The following is an 18160-nucleotide window of genomic DNA, read 5'->3' on the forward strand; positions in this document are numbered from 1 at the left end:
GGTTGCACAACCGACGACCGCCAACCCTTTCCTGGCCATCAATCGGGGACTCCGTATGTCATTTTCCTTTGGTGGGTAGAAAAGGTATATGCAGTGCGTGGCTGGCTGGGCAGTTGCATGGTCGTTGCAATGTCCCAGAGTGTATAAAAAATCCCTTTTCCGGCGGATAGGATATTCCACACTCTTCACAGTGCCGACCAAGACCGAAGAGATGCCGGAGATCCCTGGAGCAGATGGAAATGGTGGGACGGGTGGAACTTTCGGCTTGTGAGATGGGGGTGTGGACCACACACCCTCCGTTCTTCCAGAAGCTTTTTCCGCGCTTCCATGCTTCCACCAAGCCGCTGTCATCATGGCTCGCATAGATCGGCAATAATTTTCGCTTTTCGGGTTTGTCAGTACTTTCTTCAAAACTTGCTGTAACGTTGCGAGATTCTGCAATGCTGCAGCAGCCAGTACTCTATAGATAGATAACTTGTTGACATGTCTCGAAAATCAAGTAGGAGGTTGTTGCCCGGTGAGGTTTGACTGGTTCTTGTGAGCGATCTCGTTGATCTCTTGCAGGGGCTGAAGACCTGAACACTCTTATCCAATGATGGAGGTCTCAGCTCCAAGTTTTCGTATCGGTCGGTAGTTTGAATTGGGTTCAAATATAATACGGATGTCCTGCAGGTTGTTCATAGTCTTGAAGATTGTGTAGATCCCATAGGGCTTGTTCTCTTGTGATTTATTGGTAGCCTTACTCGATATCCTATGTTTAGTAGCAGAGGCCGTGATAGTCGTAACCGTATCCGTATCCTCGTCGATGCCATGCATGCGAGGATGGGAGTTGGAGTAGCCGAATCTTAGCTGCAGTGGCTTGGAGGTTAGAACACGAATTCGAGTGGACTTCAGACAATATCGAAACTCAAAACTTGGTACTCATGGATCTTGGGAGGCAATTCAAGGTGCTGGTGGTGTCACGTGACTGCGTGGTGGCGACAAATTTGAAGTTGGGATAATTTTGGCGTAGCTCGCAACAAATCGCAAACCCAATCACACGCCCTACAATGTCATCAAAACCTGCAAGTCCTTTACGGCAGGCCTGGTATAGGTGGAAGTCTCTCAAGTTACCGTGGCGGAAACGATTCCTAGTTGGTAAGTGGTAGCTTGGAGCTTCTACTCCGAGCTCTAAGCCTCAATAGCTACCCCAAGCTTCAGCTCCCATGCCTTGGCTATCCTCTGACACTGCCTAGGATTGGACCTGCAAGGAAACACGTTCTGGGAATTTCGTGATACGCTTTCATCTCACCAGCATCGCATGCGACGCATAGGTAAGCGCTGGATTGCGTTTCCGGGGAACGTTTCGTCGTCTTCGGGCCCTATTGTCAAGACTAAATTGCCACAGTGCAGTATCCATCAACAACGCAGTACTCTGAGATTAGGATCTCTCCGCAATGGGTACGTCAAAATTACCCTTCTTTACAACGACAATTTGGGGGTCTGGTTCTCCGGACACTTTTTCAGGGGAGCTCACCTGGGACCCTTCATATTTTTGTAGAACAATTACTGAGATATCAAATAGCACCAATGGCTACGACATACACGAAAAGACCCCCCTTCCCTCACCGAACAATCACAAGACCTTGTGCGGCAGAGGAATTTGAAAGTTTTGGCTGCAGAAGCAGATGCTAGATGGGCCGCGAAACCCAGCTTTCTGGACACACCAGAGAGAAGTCAACCACTGCCAACCTTGGAGTTGAAAGATCAAGGCGGCTATACCCAATCTGCAGAATCGGAAGACGAGAAAGATGTAAGGAGTGCTATAAGCGGCGGACTCGAGGACATACCGCAGACACCCACCGAGACCTTGAAGCCCGCAGAAGTGGAGAGCGAGGTGAAGAGCAAAATTCGAGAGAACACAACACAAGATACAAGTAGACGGCATGAAACGTCGAAACCTGTGACTGAGCCAGCAGACGATCCATGGAAACAGGCTCGTGGTGGTCCAAGTGAAGGCTGGCAACCAAAGGCCTGGGATGGAAACCTTGCAGCAACGAGAAGATGATGAAGACTCTATGTCTTATCTACACCGGGCCAACAAGTCACTTGTTGTGTAACCTGAATTACATCTTTGATAGGATAAGTGCGTGAATGTACAACAGCATATGCATCTGTTAAGACGTCCCGCATTGACTTTGAAGGCTGGTTAGCTATTAGCTATTCTCCACGTTAGACAGCAAGCTAGAAAAGCTACTATACATTTCGTCCCCTCTAAGCGGAAAGCTTGGGTTCCGGCCGATAATTAGTACATAATCGATATACTACAGATCTTCACTATATCTGAGAAGGTATATCAGTCAGAGTGGGAAGTTGAGAGGATCAATCTACTCCCTTTCTAGATAGCTCAGCAATCAAAATTGAACCTCCTGATGGACGGATTAGAAGCAAATCATATGGCTTCGGACGATGGCGTGGACCTGGTAGCGAAATCGAGCTACTGTATTTTCATATAATTTCTATCTCTGGGACCCTAATTGGCGTGCCTTTCCTGATCAAGGATTCGACCTCGAACATCTCCTTTCATCAAACGTATTGGTACTTGATCCAAGCACAGAGCATCACTTTTGTTTTCTTTCTGTTACTTTCGACCGCCATCAACCATACATTTTCGTTCATTTTACTTTCCAACTCTAATTCTTTTGCAGCTTCTTTCATTTACCAATTTCTTCTGATGGCCACACAAGCCCGATATACCGTTGAAGCTTAACCAAGCACGCAATAGCACATGCAGGGTCAGGCATGCTTCGTAGGCGATAGCAATGCAGGATTTATGATAGGGTGGACAGATAGATAGAGGCACTTCATTTGTGACTTGACTGGCGACTCACACCTTCTCAGGAAAGCGGTACGGTGGGCACCAGGCTTTTATCATTAAGCATCTATTCCATCTTCTGCTTTCGGGATGCTTCCGTAGAAGATAGGACTTCTCCCTCCTACCTACCCTACGGCTCTTTGAATAAAATCTCAAGCCTCTAAGCGAGCCCCTGTCAGTTTAGCGAGCTTCATTAACAACAGAAGAGTAGCTATGTTAATTGATCGAGACTTAATCCACCGATATTTCAAGCCCGAAACCCTGCTTGACTATAACATAGTCTTGGATGTCAGATGCCTCCCTAGATCTTCTATCACCTACGGCTAGAAAAACCTACAGCTGTTGTTAGATTTGTTCAATTGTTCAAATGAGACGATACAATCAAGCTTCGCTGAGTAAGTCCGATTTAGGAGCCCCGCTTCTCACGAACGTCCATGCCAACCCACTCCTGGTCCATCACAAGTCGAACAACATCTTCCACACCCTTGATCAGCCAGAGCCCAAACTACAATCACATCACAATGCTCCATCTCGACCACATAATCATCCTCATCCCCTACACCACCCTCCTCGACCCTCCCGCCTGGATAACAGACAACTTCACCCTCAGCCCCGGAGGCCGACACGCAGACAACAAAACCGAAAACAAGCTCATCTGTTTCCAAGACGGCAGCTACATCGAACTAATCTCATTCGTCAACGACGACCCGAAGAACCGAGAGGGCCACTGGTGGGGTTCAAAAAGTTTCGGCATCATCGATTTTGCGTTCACGGACAGTAGTGGTGATGCAGAGATTCAATATTCCGAGCTTGCGAAGCGGTTACAGGAATTGAATGCTAAAGAAGGGCAGAGTAAATTCGAGTATGCGGAGCCCGTTGCGGGAGGAAGAAAGAGGCCCGATGGCGTGGATGTGAAGTGGAAAGTCACGTTTCCGGTACTGAATGACGGGCGGCAGCGAGGAGAGTTTCCGTTTTTCTGTCATGATGTTACGGCTCGGAAGCTGCGGGTGCCGCTGGAAGAGAAGAATGTTTCTCATCCGAGTGGAGCCGTGGGAATTAAGGAAATGAGCATCTATCTTGCTGAGACGAAATTTTCGGATATCTTGAAGGCGTATTCTGCTGTTCTCGGTGTGGAGAATACTGGGGATGGTGGAAGTTCGTCAGGAGCGGGGATATTTAGTCTTGGAAGATTGCATGATGTTGATGGAAAGCCTGATCCAAGCTTCAAGGTGCAGATTCCTTCTGAAGAGGGGCAGAACAAAGCAATGAAAGATCGGTCGGGTCTGCTGATCGGAAGCTTGATTTTTGCTTGTCATGGGTCTGGGAATGAGAAAGATGTGAAGCGAATAGATCCCGATGAAGGATACATGGGCGGTGTATATTTAGACTCAGGCAAATATACTGAATGAAATTACTCGAATCAACATAGACGACCTTCTCACCTGTGACTTGATCTTAGGTCAGGTGTTTCAGGGTTGGCAACGGACCAAGCCAAACTAAGAGAAATCTGAAAGCCCAGATGTGAGGACATAGTTAACATGGTGTAAAGCCTTGCAATATGATTAAGGTTTCGCTATAAGTCTATACGAAGGTGTCTATATGAAAACATCTATACAAGTGGCTCGTTGTACAGGATACAGAGACAGAACTTGACGAGTTCCCTCGCAGCCAGCAACATGTTTCCTGCCACGTAAGACCATTAGTAATAGAGACCTACAGCCATGAAGCTGCCTGCCAATAGTTGCACCTGGGATTATCATCCGGATCCTCTATTACCTTTCCCAGCTCCGTGACGTTCAGATTGTAGACCCTCCCTTCTTCGTACTTTGGGAAATGCGGATATCCGCTCGCTGCTGGCTGACCAGATTCCGCAAAATTGACAATGAAGTCCTGCAGCACATTTGCAATCGTTGCATTAACGACACCGCCTCCTAGATTTAGCGTCGAAGTATCGCCATTGAAGAATGTGTATGCAATATCATCGGAGTGAAGACCAGGAGGTACCGCAAATATATACTTCCACGCTTTTCCGCTTTCTGTCCCAGCGAATGCTTTCGCGAGGAAATATGAATTGCAAGTGATTGTAAATTCCTGAGTGAACAAAGCTCCTCTTTCGAATTGAGTAAGATAAGGATAAGAACCATTGAAGACTGGCGGATAAAGGACATTCGTAATGTAGGCGATTGTCTCGGGCGTAGCATCTGGCAAGTTATTCTGGACCAATGAGTCGAAAGCTGAGCTGTTCTGGAGCGTTGGATTTGTGAAAAAGATGCCTTCGTTTTCGTTGCGGGCTGCAATAATACTGATATTATGATCGAAGGAACCATTTAGTAACCGCATGCCTGGCAAAGCAGGGACGTAGGAGCCATCAATCGCAGGGCCAAAAGTAAATGTTCCATAGTAACTTGTAGCAACTATGTAGAAGTTCACCTCGTATAGTAGCTCAAACGGAAGTGCTCTCAGTTGTTCCAGGGTCGTGATTGAGGTATTTGCGAGCTTCGACGCGACTAAAAGGGTTTCGTCGTATGTTGCAGTCTTCTGTGCATCAGTGATGGGTTCCAAAGCAGGCGACTGAGTAATTCCCTTGGTGAATAGCGACGAAGTATTGTAGCTGGCTGGGGCTGTAATATGATGGAATATAGACCCGGCCCCTGCAGATTCTCCCATAAGTGTTACACGAGATGGATCACCTCCAAATAAGGAAATATATTTCTGAATCCACTCAAGCGCAAGGCGTTGGTCGAAGAGGCCCGCATTTGTGGTACCCCCTTCGGCTTCGAATGCTGAAGATGCTTGCCACCCCTGATACTATTAGTCGAGTGCAATTGTATAGTGATAGATTTACTCACAAAAAGTCCCAGACGGTAGTTTGGTGCTACATATATCACTCCTTCATGCCCATCTGCAAGGCTATTCGCGACCAAGGTGGACGGGTTGGCTTGGCTCTGTTTATCCCCAAAAATGTAACCACCACCGTAAAGCCCTGCACATTGCAAAGTCAGCAAGTTATCATTATACCGTCACGCATTATCTGGACCTCGATTGGCAGTGATAATCGAGACTGAGTCGGGTGTTTATGAGAAAGTCAGCCATCTTACAGACAAGGACCGGAACTACACCATAGTAAGTATATACAATCGATCCGAGGAGATGATACTTACCACCCTTAGATTCACTCAACTCCCCACTTTGATTGGTCGGGAGTGCTCGTTGCTCGATAGCATAAGATGAATCATAGATTTTCTGTGGCACGACAACATCCAAGAACAGACAATCTTCAGAGGTTCCCGCAGCTGGCGCGGGTATTGATGATTTAGAAGTCGCGGACGCGGTTGCTGAACTTGCTGTTGTCGAGGTCGCCGAGCTTATTGCTGCTGTGAGACCGTCCACGATAGCATATGCTGTTGATGCCCACGCTGTTGCCCAGCTGTTAGCTCCGAAAGTATATCACGAGAGGACGACAAACTTGGGGTTGCTTGAGGACAGATGACAGTCTGTTGCCCATTATTGACAGTGGTATTCACGGTCTGAGGAGGTATGGGAGCGGCAAAGCGAAGATCGCCGACTGGAGGTGCTCCGAAACGAATATTGGAAAAGGTCAATAAAGGGTAGGGACACGAACTCTAAGACAGCTTAGCAAAGATAACATAACCCAAGATACATGTGCCAAAAGACTCAGAAGTGATATATAATAACATACATTTAGTGTGGCTTGATTGAGAGCATAACCAAGATCGATTATGGGTAATGTAGATTCTGGAACAGCAATTGCTGAAGTGCATACAGCAAGCCAGACAATGAAATTTATGAAAGCCATTGACACTGGGTACGAAAACAATGATCTAGAAAAGGGTGCCAAGAAAGGACAAAACCCAGCTACTTATGCGCATATTGACAGCCAACCGCGCCGCAGTCTAGTATAGCGCTTGCTCTAAATCTCCTTAGTACTAAGGATTGTCCCGTACTAAGGAGAATTTCTCACAGAACTAATGGCAGGGACTCAGTAGCGGTATCGGTGCTTGAGGTTGGAAAGAGAGTGCAGCTATAGAGTCTGTGTAAGGATCTTAAATCCACAGCAGCATAATCTGAAAAACATCTCCTTTTCCAATTATTCTACTAGAATCAAATAAGCGAGGAGAGAGATTGATACCTGTCCTGTACACTGAGCAACTTGAAGATTCTTGCAGCAAGGTAACTAGATCAAGCCATTACCCGTTCAATATTCAGAAGGCTTTGTCAAACTGTTGGGTGATGAAGCTGTTGGGATACAGGAAGATGTGAGACTTTCAGATATCCAGAATAGGCAATGAAGCGCAAGAAAGCGCCACGGTGGACGAGCGTGCGTGGCACGGTTTGTACTGCGCCGTCGTGCTTGATTAACTCATTTGCGCCGTGAGACATGATCGCTGTACCCTACGTACAGGCAGCCACGGTCCTGGAATTTGGATCGAGGTGAAGAGCCTTTCCATTTACGTAGTGCTTGATGTAGTTCAGTCGTCAAAGAGTGTTGCGACTGCATTTCACGCCCGAATTTTGATATGCACCTTCTTGTGTAACGGTGCACGGTCCTCTCTAAGAAATCCGGCAGACATGTCATCGGATCGCGACGTGCAACCAAACTTAGAGAAAGTCAGAGGGCAACTTTACTCCCCCAGCCACGCTCATTACCACATCGCCACCTTCTCGAATTTCATAAACGTCAAGCTCTTCAATTGACATCAATCCAGAATGAGTCGCCCAATCGAGTTGACCCTTGAGAATCTCATCCCTCGCCATTCAGGAGCTCTTCCCCGCGAGCTTGTCGAATTAGCAGGATCTCTGCTCGCCCAATCGCGCAACCAATGCAGCAATCTACGAGCAGAGGAGGAGGTTGCGCGATTATATGCTTGCGCGAACCTGGCTTGCGAACGGTATGACCTCCCAATATTTCTAAACCCATTGCAGATAGCTAAACCCACTCCGTAGACTCAAAACAACCCTCAACCTCCCACCCATCGAATCCCGCCCTCCAATCCCACCAGCAGCCTACTCGAAGCTCCTCAAATACTTCGACAGCAAGCTCAAAAGCTCTGCTGGCCGCGCGCGAGCTCAACGCTCTGCCAAGGCCTCTCGCTCCACGCCCGCGAAATCATTACCCCAGCGCGGCACCCCAAGTAAAGAACAAAGCTTCAAATCCTTCTCTGCCACCACACCAACAAAATTGACTGCAGCTATTTCATACCGAACACCGAAAAAGGGACTAAAATATGGCTCTAGATCCGACAATGAGAAAAAGATTCCGAAATGGATAGTTCCAGCTGTAAGGTTTCTCTGCAAAGAGATGGGGACCCCGAAAGCGATACCGCACATCAACGCTGGTGTGGAAACTCTGCTTACTTTACCGTGTCCCAAGTTGGACGTGGAGCCAATTGTGACTGAAGAGAAGGGGAACGGGAAAATACCAGCGTTGATAGCGTCGATATGGTATTTTGTGGTGATCCAGATGCGGGGGAAGGCGATGAGAGGGGTGGAGACTAAGGCGAGGCAAGAGATGGTTAGGGATGTTTTGGAGAGGGCGAGAGAGGATGAATGGGTGCTTGGGAGGGTGGGGAAGGGTGAGGATGAGTGGAGGGGTTGGCAGGTTGTTAAAGGGACAGATGTTCTTGTTTGGAACAAGGAGATTGCGCTGAGAGGGTGGAAAGAGATGGATTGGTTCTCGAACGTGCCGGAGGGTTCTGGTGTTGAGGGGGAAGCTGAGGACTCGGACGAAGAGATGGATGAAGTGGTCCAGAAAGACGGAGAGGACGAAGATGTGGAGGAAGCTTTTGGTGGAAGGGGAGGCAGGAAACCGGATACGATGCATCAGAGGAAGTACGATTATCTATCTGCAAAAAATAGAGCGGAGTATAAGGAGTGGAAGGAAGGAATACTTGCTATGGTAAAGGAAATACGGAGTAAGAATGAGGACACAGCCATGACAGATGTCTAGGATGCTCAAGATTCTGCACCTAGAGGCTAGACACACGAAGATACCCAATGATCGATAATCGAGTACCTTTTTCTCAAACTCTGCCAAGACTTTTAAGTCTAGTCCGGGATGCTTTGTTGCTTTGTTGATCTCCAAAGTCCCAACTAAATTGAGATACCACGGTAAAAGTAAATCTCAGAGAAAATTTGGGTGCAAAATCTAGTGAAACCCACGCACTTCCAAAGCGATTAAGATATACCTCAAAGATCCAGCATCACTGAGTCATTCAACAATAGGTAGACACCATGCCCCATCTTTAGTTAGGACATTTCCACATGTTCAAAGCCTCTGCAGTTACAAGCTAATATGGCTATTTTTGTCCCACATTCGGACCCAACATTGATAGCTTATGTCAGAATTCTAACACTGTCCTCGTTCTAATGTATGGTGTTGTGGGGGTCACTCTTGATATCTGAATGTTTGTCGCTAATCTAGAGGAACAGTTATTTTTTTGAGCTTTTGCATCACTCAATCTCTGAAACTATAACAGCAATTCCTAAAAGCAGGAACTCAAGCCAAATTTGGAACATTTGATAGATTAAAAAACTTTGTTGCACATTGGTATCGTCGAACTTATGCCGGTGCTTCCAGAGGGCCGGTGCTTCCAGAGTGTAAAAGTCATCTTTTCACTTCGGACACGAACATGAGCAGTACTGTCTGGACATCATGACCAAGGACTCCCTTATTCATAGCCATTTTCTCCCCACCTAAAGCAACATCCCTACCTAATCATCCACAATCGAAAGCATAATCCCCACAACATCCTCCAAGAACCTCACTATCATACCTCTATCAAAATCACAACCTCTCCACTCCCCAGAAATAGTCGTCTTGCCTCGCCAGCTGCTCATGCGTACGATCCTGTGATTTTTGTTAGTCCGTTCACGTGCTGGCATGTAAGGTCAGGAGAAGGGGGTATGCATACAGGTTTTTCTCGGCATGGGCTGCGAATTGGACGTCGTTTACTGTGAAAGTTGGATTTGGGGAAGGGTTGCTAAGAGATGGCCGGGAGGGGTAGGAGTGTGAGATATATTGCTCTGTTATACCGTCGCTGAGGAAGAACTGTTGTTTGTTAGTGATGTGGTGAGGTAATGGCATTGCAATGAAGAGACTCACTGGGTCTGCTGTTTCACGCTCGTCAGTACTCTTGTTGACATCCGCATTTACAGTTTTGTCCTTCTGCTCTGTTTCCAATTCTCTATTTCGGCTGTAATGTATTTTCAGTCTTGCTTGAGTCCAAGAATCTGCATAGTCCACATACCGAGCCATCCCCTCTCCCAGCTCCTCAAACAGAACCACACATTCAGGTAACATGCTCTTCCTCGCCTTGATCTTCCCATACTCAATCGTAGCAACCCTACAAACTTCCACCAACACATCCCTCACCTCCTCCTTTCCTGCATCAGCTGACAGTGATATCTCAGGAAAAAAGACCGGTGCAAAAGATTGACAAATCGGAACATATGACTCTACGCTAAAGTGCAAATATCGACGACCATTGAGCCAGCACGGAGAACAAAGGGTTCGGCACGATGTCGGTAAAGTGCGTGCAAGGGCCAGGACCATGGCGGCATGACCGAGATGCGTTATGTTGGAGCTGGGGCTGACGACATATTTGATGGCTTGGAGGAGTGCAGTAGTCTTTTCTGCTGAGATGGTGTGGAAGTACGTTTCTTGCGTTAGTGGTTGTGGAGTTTGTATGAGCGGGAGGCCTGGGTTGTGCTTCTACGGAAGAAGGGATCAGTTACCAGGAAGAGAACTTGAGGTAGAGGATTGACTACCAGTTGATTAAGAATGATCTCTCGATTCCTTGCAGCGGTAGCTTCATATTCTGGCCCAGAAAGTGTCTGGTGTTCGTTCATACAACATATCCATGGCTGCGTTAAGTTTTGACCGCTGTCTTCCCACTTGATCTTCGTCTTAGTGGTGCTAGGGGCCGAACCGAGCTCGGATGCGAGTAATGTGAGGAACTTCCCGAATATGATGCGAGTACCAATCCCATCTGCAACTTGATGATCCACATACATCATGATCTGAGAGTGCTTAACTAGCTCAGCGCCATCCTCAACGACAGCATGTGAGAGCAAAAATGCATTATCGGAATCATGGCCTTGTTTCGCGGTCATCACGGTCTTTTGTAAGACCGCAAAATCCTGTTCATAGAATCCGTACTCACAACAAAAAGTTCGATCGACCCATTCTTGTGCTTTCTGGTCCGAAGGCGTGTGATACTGCATGAGTAACTTCCCGTCCGTCCCGCAATTTGTAGTTACGTCCAACTCGGGGATTTGGAAGCGCAAGAGCCTCCATGCATCTCTAACATTTGCGTTGTATGTCCGACGGGATATAGGAGAATTCAAAATCAGTGAGCTGCATATGAAGATTTCGTGGAGTTCTTTGGGCCTTGGTATCCACATGCATTCTCCAGCAAGAGCTGGGCGTTGCCAAACAGAACCTTCATCGGAAAGCCGTTTCCAAAGATAAGTCCGAGGGTTCAGAGGCAAGGTGCAATTCATCATACGATGTTTGTTTCCCCAAACACTTGCTGGGGCGATGTGTAAAAATAATCTTAGTAGTAGAAAAGCTGAACGTGCGCAGAGGCCGGATGTTAACAATGGGGCTTAGATAAAATACTACCATGAGTCATGGTTTTTGTATCTCCGGACGAACATCGTACCATGCCTAATCAATGGACAAAACTTATAATTCTTGAGCCTCATTGACCGTCGAGGAGTATATCTTCACATCTCGATCCCACTCGGGTTCTTTTCTGAAAGCCTCTGATCGTAGAAAAGACGCCAAGCACTCATTGCAACTCTGAGAGCTATCAAAAGTGGATATCATGATATATGAGCCTAAGTTCAAAGAGGTTACTGCACACTTTATAAGCAGCCCCAGGCTTCGAGGAAGAAACGAAACTAAAAATTGTGAGAACCGTGCGCGCCGCGTCTGCATGTACGCTCGGACGATACGCCTTGCATAAGCATCATTATCCAGCGTGTAGACTTGCTTGAGAGCAGGTCGGACTCGGTACTTGCGGTAGTATTACATGCAAGTCCGTTGAGTGAGAAAGGCTGAGGGAGACTCGTGACAACGGAACAATTATGCACTGTGCATAATTTTGAGTTTCGGTGTGGGTGGTTCGTCAACACCCTTTTCGGTTGCTCAGACCTCGACCCCTGTTGTGATAAAGTAAAAGAGCGAGCGCCGTGGACTTGCGTTCGTACGCGGTCGGATAGTGGCCGTTAATATAGGAATGTCTCACACTAGAGCTGACATGCAAGTGGGCATGCGATGATTCGCTTGGAGCGGCCCGTTAGGGGACCAAGAAACAAAGAAGAAATTCTCGTGGTTTGAAGATCGGTGTTATCGGACCTGGTGTCAGAGCGTTTGCATCTTCGGAGACATGCAAGATGGCACAAGATCCGACGAGATTTGTGAAAATTTTCCAGATGAGCAAAGAAGTCCGTATGTAGCGCCACCCCTCCGGCCTCTGGTCCATTGAAACGAGTGAGGCCAGCCAAAAGCAAGCCACTTCGGGAGCACATCATCTTCGACGCGGTGGTGGTGGTGGTGGTGGTGGTGGTGGAAGTGGAAGTGGAAGTGTGTCTCCACTGGTGATGGGGAAGACGACATGTCTTGCGCCGAGGCTTTGGACCCAATTTCTAGCCCATGTCTCTGGATTTCCTTGCAAACCAAGGGTAGCGAAGGCGGTGAGGTGGAGATCAGCCTGTCGAATCTGGGTACTCAGGGGGGGCAGAGGTGTGGGAGGAACTTGAAGATCTCGTCCCGTGTTCTATCAGGATAATGGGTTCTGGAAGTGGAGTGAAGTGAAGTGAGGCTTGCTTTACTGCACAGCATGAAAGCGTCAAATCGGCACCAGTGGCAAGAGTGTTTGTGGCGTTCGTTGCTCTCTCTCTCGTCTCTACGTCTCTACCGGAGCTTCAGCTGATTACTTACTGTATACTGAATTGTGCTCGTAACTGTCTGGCCAGTACTGTACTGTACTGTACAGGACATCCACCAACTGGAGGTGCAAGCAAGTCTTCGTTCGCTAGCACTAGACCAGACATGCGATGACTTGCCGGCATAATTGTCGATGCCTTCTAGAGTATTTCTGCATTTCCGATGCCCTGACGCCAAACGGAAGTCCTCCACGAGCTGGGCTGGGCTGGGCTGGGCGTCCCAGCCCTCGACACCGTGAAACAGTGTGATCGTCCCGATGTGGAATTCGCAATCTTACTGTAAAGCAACGTTCGGGCAATAACGTGAGCCCTGGCATTTCACTAAAAGCAGACGCTTCCAGTTTATCTTCCATTCACCACGCGCTGAAGAGAGCAGAGATTCAGAGTAGGCTGAGACCAATGCCGTACGACAGGCGCCAGTGATACCCTTCTCAGACCCGTATCCAGTAATTCGGAATACTGGTATCGGATCGCTCCCGGCTATCTGAGCCCCTTTCAACGCCGAACGAATATTAAATCGTCTACAGTAGACCTTCGTGTACAGTTTTAAAGTTTTGCTCGACAATTCCGTACCGAGAAGTGAAGAGGGACTAAGTTTTCCAGTATCCTGCAGTAGAACGGAGCATTTGTGCTTGAGAGGATGATCAGTTGCTTCGGACATTCAGCCTGTGCAGAATGAGAGAATGCTACTATGGGCAGGGCTGGTCCTATGCTGCTGGTTTGGGACTGGACGCAGCGTCAATTCATGCGTGGAAATCTCCGCAGTGTCTAGAAACTGGCCAGTGGCTATCAGCACGCGCTTGGTATCAAAAGTGCCCCGCGGATGGGCGAGGTCCGCAAAGGTGTCAAAGACATCCATCGTCCAGGTCTCCTCCTTCCTCCTCACTTCACTCCAGTTTCTGTCTCCATCAGAGTAACACAGTGGATCAGTGTAGAGACAGACGCCTGAGTCGTGTGCGGGAGACTGCCTCAGAGGTGTTGTGTTACTGTACTGGTGGAGTCGTATCGTGTCGTTTTAAGGCCGAGATCAACATTTGAATAATGAGTAAATGAATACCTTGCTCACATCAAGCCTATATGATTGCATGTTGCAAAGGTACGATGGTGATTTGTCTGGGCGGTGATCGCCCCTGAACAGAATTGGTGTGGTGGTGGTGGAAGCCAATGTCAGGCACAGCGCGGTGCCGTGAGGGGAGATGGTCACGGATTCGGTTAGTCGTGGGCAGAATTACCGAGAAGAGTTTAGCGGCCTCCTTTTATTCCGCTGCAACGTGCAGCACGTCCAGTAGTCCAGGAGTCCAGTAGTCGAGAGTCCCGTCCCGTCCTCCCAGGTCGCAAGGGAGTCAATAACCAGGGGAGAGAATTCTGAACGTCGGTGCGTCTTTTGCGGTCGCCATCATCTCGTCCGTCTGCATCTGCGTCTCGTCGTCCTCTTCTTCTTCTTTATCGTCCAGCATCAGATCGATCCTGTGGTCTTCCGACGCGCCCCCGGCAACGCGCATATCCGGCTCCAGAAAGAACTCTGTTGCTATTATCGCAGCAATCAATACAATAATACACAAACAGACCGTCGGCGAATCAAGCGCTCGGTTGCAAGGTCGTAGCGACGCGTTGCTGACTTGCCCTTGGATTTCGCTGGGGTAATGCTGGAAAAAGGAGACACCTGAGACCCGTCGCTGCTATCAACACCCGATTTACTCTTCTGCGACATGACAGCAGCGTTGTAAACTTTACTTTTTTATCTGCGAGACTACACGAATAATCGATCTGACCACCATTCCGACTTCCCACCATCACACAACTCCGTCATTATCACCACCACATTTTGTCGCAACGAAGTTTACAGCAGAGCCATGGCAAGCTCTCCGCCAGGATCGCCTTCGGGCATCCCTCCTCGGCCGGTGAGCGCAATGATGCGACCTCCCAGGACAAACAGCCGCATGAGTATGACGAGCAAGACCGGCGGAGGCAGTAGAGCCTCAGACGAGGATGGCAAAACTTCTGTCAAAGTTGGTAAGAGATATCACAAATCATCTCTAACACTCAGAGACATACTGATTTGCCATATGCAGCCGTTCGCGTGCGGCCTCCACTTAAGCCATCAGATCCCGGATTTGAACTGATTCCACAGCGATTTCAACGTTCTATGGTCCAAGTAACCTCGCCCACAAGTCTGGCTATCGATTCTCCTCAGGGGCGGAAACTTTTCGTTTTCGACAAAGTGTTCGACGAGGATGTCAGTCAAGAGGGAATTTGGGAGTATCTCGTCGAAAGCACGAATTCATTCGTACAAGGATACAACGTTTCCATGTTGGCATACGGCCAATCTGGTGCTGGAAAGTCTTATACGATGGGAACTTCAGGACCTTTAGAGCAGGGTAACCTGGAAGTTATGGGTAAGTTCATCTGTCACAATCACGATCCTTGAGTGGCATTTGGTGTCACATCCTAGGTTGCAATATACGGAAGCTAACATGACTGCTGTACTAGGTGTTATCCCACGTGCTGCTACAGCACTATTCGAGAAACTCGAAGGTCCCAAGCCGAACAACCGGAACTCCATGTCTGGATTACGAACACCTACCAGATACTCAGCCAACTCTGCTGCTATGATGTCGAGGAATGTCGAGAAGAACTGGACACTGAAGGCAACCTATGTTGAGATTTACAACGAACAACTTCGCGATCTTCTGGTCCCCGAAGGTGTACCTTTTGGTGAGAGGGGCAGTGTAACGATTCGAGAAGACGTCAAGGGACACATACTTTTGACGGGGCTGCACCAAGTTGAGATCAACTCAGTAGAAGATTTAATGAATGCCCTGAACTTTGGTTCCATGATCCGACAAACCGACTCGACCGCCATCAATGCGAAGTCCTCACGATCACATGCTGTGTTCAGTCTAAACCTTGTGCAGCGCAAGAGCAAGTACCAGACTGCTCAGGGTGCAGAGCAGAAACGATTCTCAGTTCCTCTGGAAGCAATGACCGGAGCAGATACCATGGTCACAATTGACAGCAAGTTGCACTTCGTCGATTTAGCAGGTAGTGAAAGACTCAAGAATACCGGGGCACAGGGTGAACGTGCGAAGGAGGGTATATCAATCAACGCAGGTCTCGCAAGTCTGGGGAAAGTCATTTCTCAGCTCTCCTCTCGCCAGGCCGGTTCTCACGTCTCATATCGCGACTCAAAACTCACAAGACTTCTCCAAGATTCATTGGGAGGGAACGCCATTACGTATATGATTGCGTGTGTAACGCCAGCTGAGTTCCACCTCAGCGAGACCTTGAATACAGTGCAGTACGCACAGCGGGCCCGTGCAATTCAGAGCAAGCCGAGAATTCAGCAGGTGTCAGATGAGAGTGACAAGCATGCGCTGATTGAGCGTCTGAAGGCAGAAGTAGCCTTCCTTCGAGAGCAGATCCGGAGCACCGAGCGCGGAGGCGATCGCCGCAGTCATGCAACCACTGAGAGGCCCGAGCGACAGAACGAACGGGAAGTGGAACTACAGAACCAACTCCTCGATACTCAAGAAAACTACACAGCCCTCAGTCAGCGCCATGCAAAACTTATTTCGGAGATGGCAAAGGCACGGGATAGCGAGCTTGCTGACAATCAAGCGTTCGAAGATACTTTGGGCGACAGTGCAACTGAACGATTGAAGCGCTCCAACTCATTTGCCGAAGCTGTGGAGCAGGTCGTGCTCGAATACGAAAAGACGATTCAGACTCTCGAGCAATCTCTCTCGAGCACACGGTCATCGCTGTCAAATTGCGAGACAACCCTGCTTGAGAAAGAAACGAAGTGTGCATATGTCGAAACTATGAACCAACAACTTCAATCTCGCTTACAGAAATTGATTGATCGTGAATCAAGCACCGAAAACTATCTTCATGACCTTGAAGCTAAACTTGATGGGCACACGTCTGGCGAGGAGAAGAATTCAGCAATCGTGATGGAACTTCGGAAGGAAATTGCTCGTGTCCGTGAAAACGAGGCGTCCTGCGAAGACTACATCTCTACTCTCGAGGAGCGTCTAGCGGAAGCGGATCAAGATGCCGAGCTTATGCAACGAGAGATTGATCGCTTAGAGCATGTGGTGGAACGTCAACGTAGCTTAGGCAAACTTGACAACCTGCTTTACGAATTGGATCACATTCAGCAGGATGGCAAGAACGCAGAAGTTGAAGCCGGCGTTAATGGTAAGCGTGCTATATTCGATCACTCTCGACAGCAAAGCCTTGCCAGCAGGCGCAGCCACAAAGACGTCATTCTTGAGACTGAAGAGGGAGAGGATGATGTTGCTCCTGCTGTCAGTTCCGAGGAGGTACACCGCACAGAGGCGGATGGACCTGTCGACAATGGAGAGTCGATAGAAGCCGAGGATGCGAAGAACTCTCTGGAGCCTGCAGGAAACCATTATCCCCCTCAAAGCCCTGCTCAGTCGAAATTCGTAGAAGACAAGCTTGAGAATGTCACTCAAGAACTTTTCGACCTTCGTGTAGAACACGAGTCTACCATCAACGAATTTGACCTTCTCTCCGCTAAGTATGAGGAGGCGCTCCGCACCTTGGCCGAGCTTCAGGACGCTGTTGACGAAGCCCGTCATCCAGGCCCCCGCGATTCAATCTTGTCTATATCATCACCGATCGAGACAGGGCCCACTTCTTTTTTAGCAGACGCGAGGGTGAACGAGCTAAAGGATGGAGGACATTATTCATCCTCGCGATCGCTCTCATCGGAATTGTCCTCAGCTGGGGAGTTACCCAGTACTATGGAACTCTCTGATGCTGAAGCCGCGATCAAGAAGTCGGAGTCTGGGGATGTCACGAAGGAAGTGGCCAATGACGAGACGATAGCGGTGGAGGTAGACAATCTGCGCAAACTTGCAGCAGAGAAGGAGCAAGCTCAGCAGTTGTTGGCCGAGAGATATGCTCAACTAGAAGAACAACACATGGATGCTCTGGATCTCGTTGAGGAGCTTAAGACAGAAGTATCCAAAGCAAAGATGGTTGAAGCTTCGTCACCACGCTCAACCACCCCTGTCATTCGACGGAAGTCAAGTCAAACGGTCATGATGGTCGATAAAGCACATAGGGCCTTCGCCTCTCTACGAAACATTGCGACTGAGAATTTCGAGTCGAGCCCAGATCTCATGGCTAACTTCGAGCTCAACCTTAATACTGCCATGCACGAGTTGCATTCCCGCTCTGAACGTGTCCAAGAACTGGAATCGGAAATCACTTCAGTGAAGAAGGAAATGGAAACGAAGATGACGATAATCTCCGGCCTTACGCGTGAACGATCAAGCATGAAGTCATCTCCGATGGACATGT

General features: G+C 48.4%; 7 protein-coding genes across 7 annotated transcripts; 4 read left to right on the forward strand and 3 right to left on the reverse strand.

Annotated features, from left to right (window-relative positions):
• Positions 1-1000: 1000 nt before the first annotated feature.
• On the forward strand, positions 1001-2509 carry LY89DRAFT_679786 (uncharacterized protein). Its single transcript, XM_018213940.1, has 4 exons — positions 1001-1137; positions 1236-1313; positions 1388-1440; positions 1565-2509. Exons 1-4 carry the CDS (start codon positions 1050-1052, stop codon positions 2045-2047), a joined length of 702 nt encoding a protein of 233 aa, XP_018077312.1. The 5' UTR covers positions 1001-1049; the 3' UTR covers positions 2048-2509.
• An 875-nt stretch (positions 2510-3384) lies between these two features.
• Positions 3385-3921, forward strand: LY89DRAFT_536933 (uncharacterized protein; the record flags this gene model as incomplete). The annotated part of the gene is made up of 1 exon (XM_018208112.1): positions 3385-3921. A coding segment is annotated over one exon (537 nt), but the record flags the coding sequence as incomplete, so codon positions are not given.
• Positions 3922-4443: 522 nt separating this feature from the next.
• On the reverse strand, positions 4444-6671 carry LY89DRAFT_605563 (alpha/beta-hydrolase; the record flags this gene model as incomplete). The annotated part of the gene is made up of 6 exons (XM_018210399.1): positions 4444-5656; positions 5704-5837; positions 5953-5967; positions 6016-6270; positions 6321-6477; positions 6555-6671. The coding sequence occupies 6 exons, from the start codon at positions 6669-6671 to the stop codon at positions 4568-4570; spliced, it is 1767 nt and encodes a 588-aa protein (XP_018077314.1). The 3' UTR covers positions 4444-4567.
• An 808-nt stretch (positions 6672-7479) lies between these two features.
• LY89DRAFT_776790 (uncharacterized protein) lies at positions 7480-8930 on the forward strand. Its single transcript, XM_018222078.1, has 2 exons — positions 7480-7764; positions 7820-8930. Exons 1-2 carry the CDS (start codon positions 7583-7585, stop codon positions 8820-8822), a joined length of 1185 nt encoding a protein of 394 aa, XP_018077315.1. The 5' UTR covers positions 7480-7582; the 3' UTR covers positions 8823-8930.
• Positions 8931-9586: 656 nt separating this feature from the next.
• LY89DRAFT_727749 (uncharacterized protein) lies at positions 9587-11098 on the reverse strand (the record flags this gene model as incomplete). The annotated part of the gene is made up of 5 exons (XM_018219191.1): positions 9587-9722; positions 9787-9923; positions 9978-10068; positions 10123-10586; positions 10643-11098. 5 exons carry the CDS (start codon positions 11096-11098, stop codon positions 9587-9589), a joined length of 1284 nt encoding a protein of 427 aa, XP_018077316.1.
• Positions 11099-11470: 372 nt separating this feature from the next.
• On the reverse strand, positions 11471-11971 carry LY89DRAFT_162613 (uncharacterized protein). The gene has a single exon (XM_018205510.1). The coding sequence runs from the start codon at positions 11814-11816 to the stop codon at positions 11562-11564; it is 255 nt and encodes an 84-aa protein (XP_018077317.1). The 5' UTR covers positions 11817-11971; the 3' UTR covers positions 11471-11561.
• A 2863-nt stretch (positions 11972-14834) lies between these two features.
• LY89DRAFT_162814 (kinesin-domain-containing protein) lies at positions 14835-17945 on the forward strand. Its single transcript, XM_018205511.1, has 3 exons — positions 14835-15222; positions 15317-17372; positions 17438-17945. Exons 1-3 carry the CDS (start codon positions 14973-14975, stop codon positions 17610-17612), a joined length of 2481 nt encoding a protein of 826 aa, XP_018077318.1. The 5' UTR covers positions 14835-14972; the 3' UTR covers positions 17613-17945.
• Positions 17946-18160: the final 215 nt, after the last annotated feature.

The sequence above is a fragment of the Mollisia scopiformis genome, assembly GCF_001500285.1.
Source record: "Mollisia scopiformis unplaced genomic scaffold LY89scaffold_2, whole genome shotgun sequence".
In the NCBI taxonomy this organism is placed as follows: Eukaryota; Fungi; Ascomycota; class Leotiomycetes; order Helotiales; family Mollisiaceae; genus Mollisia; species Mollisia scopiformis.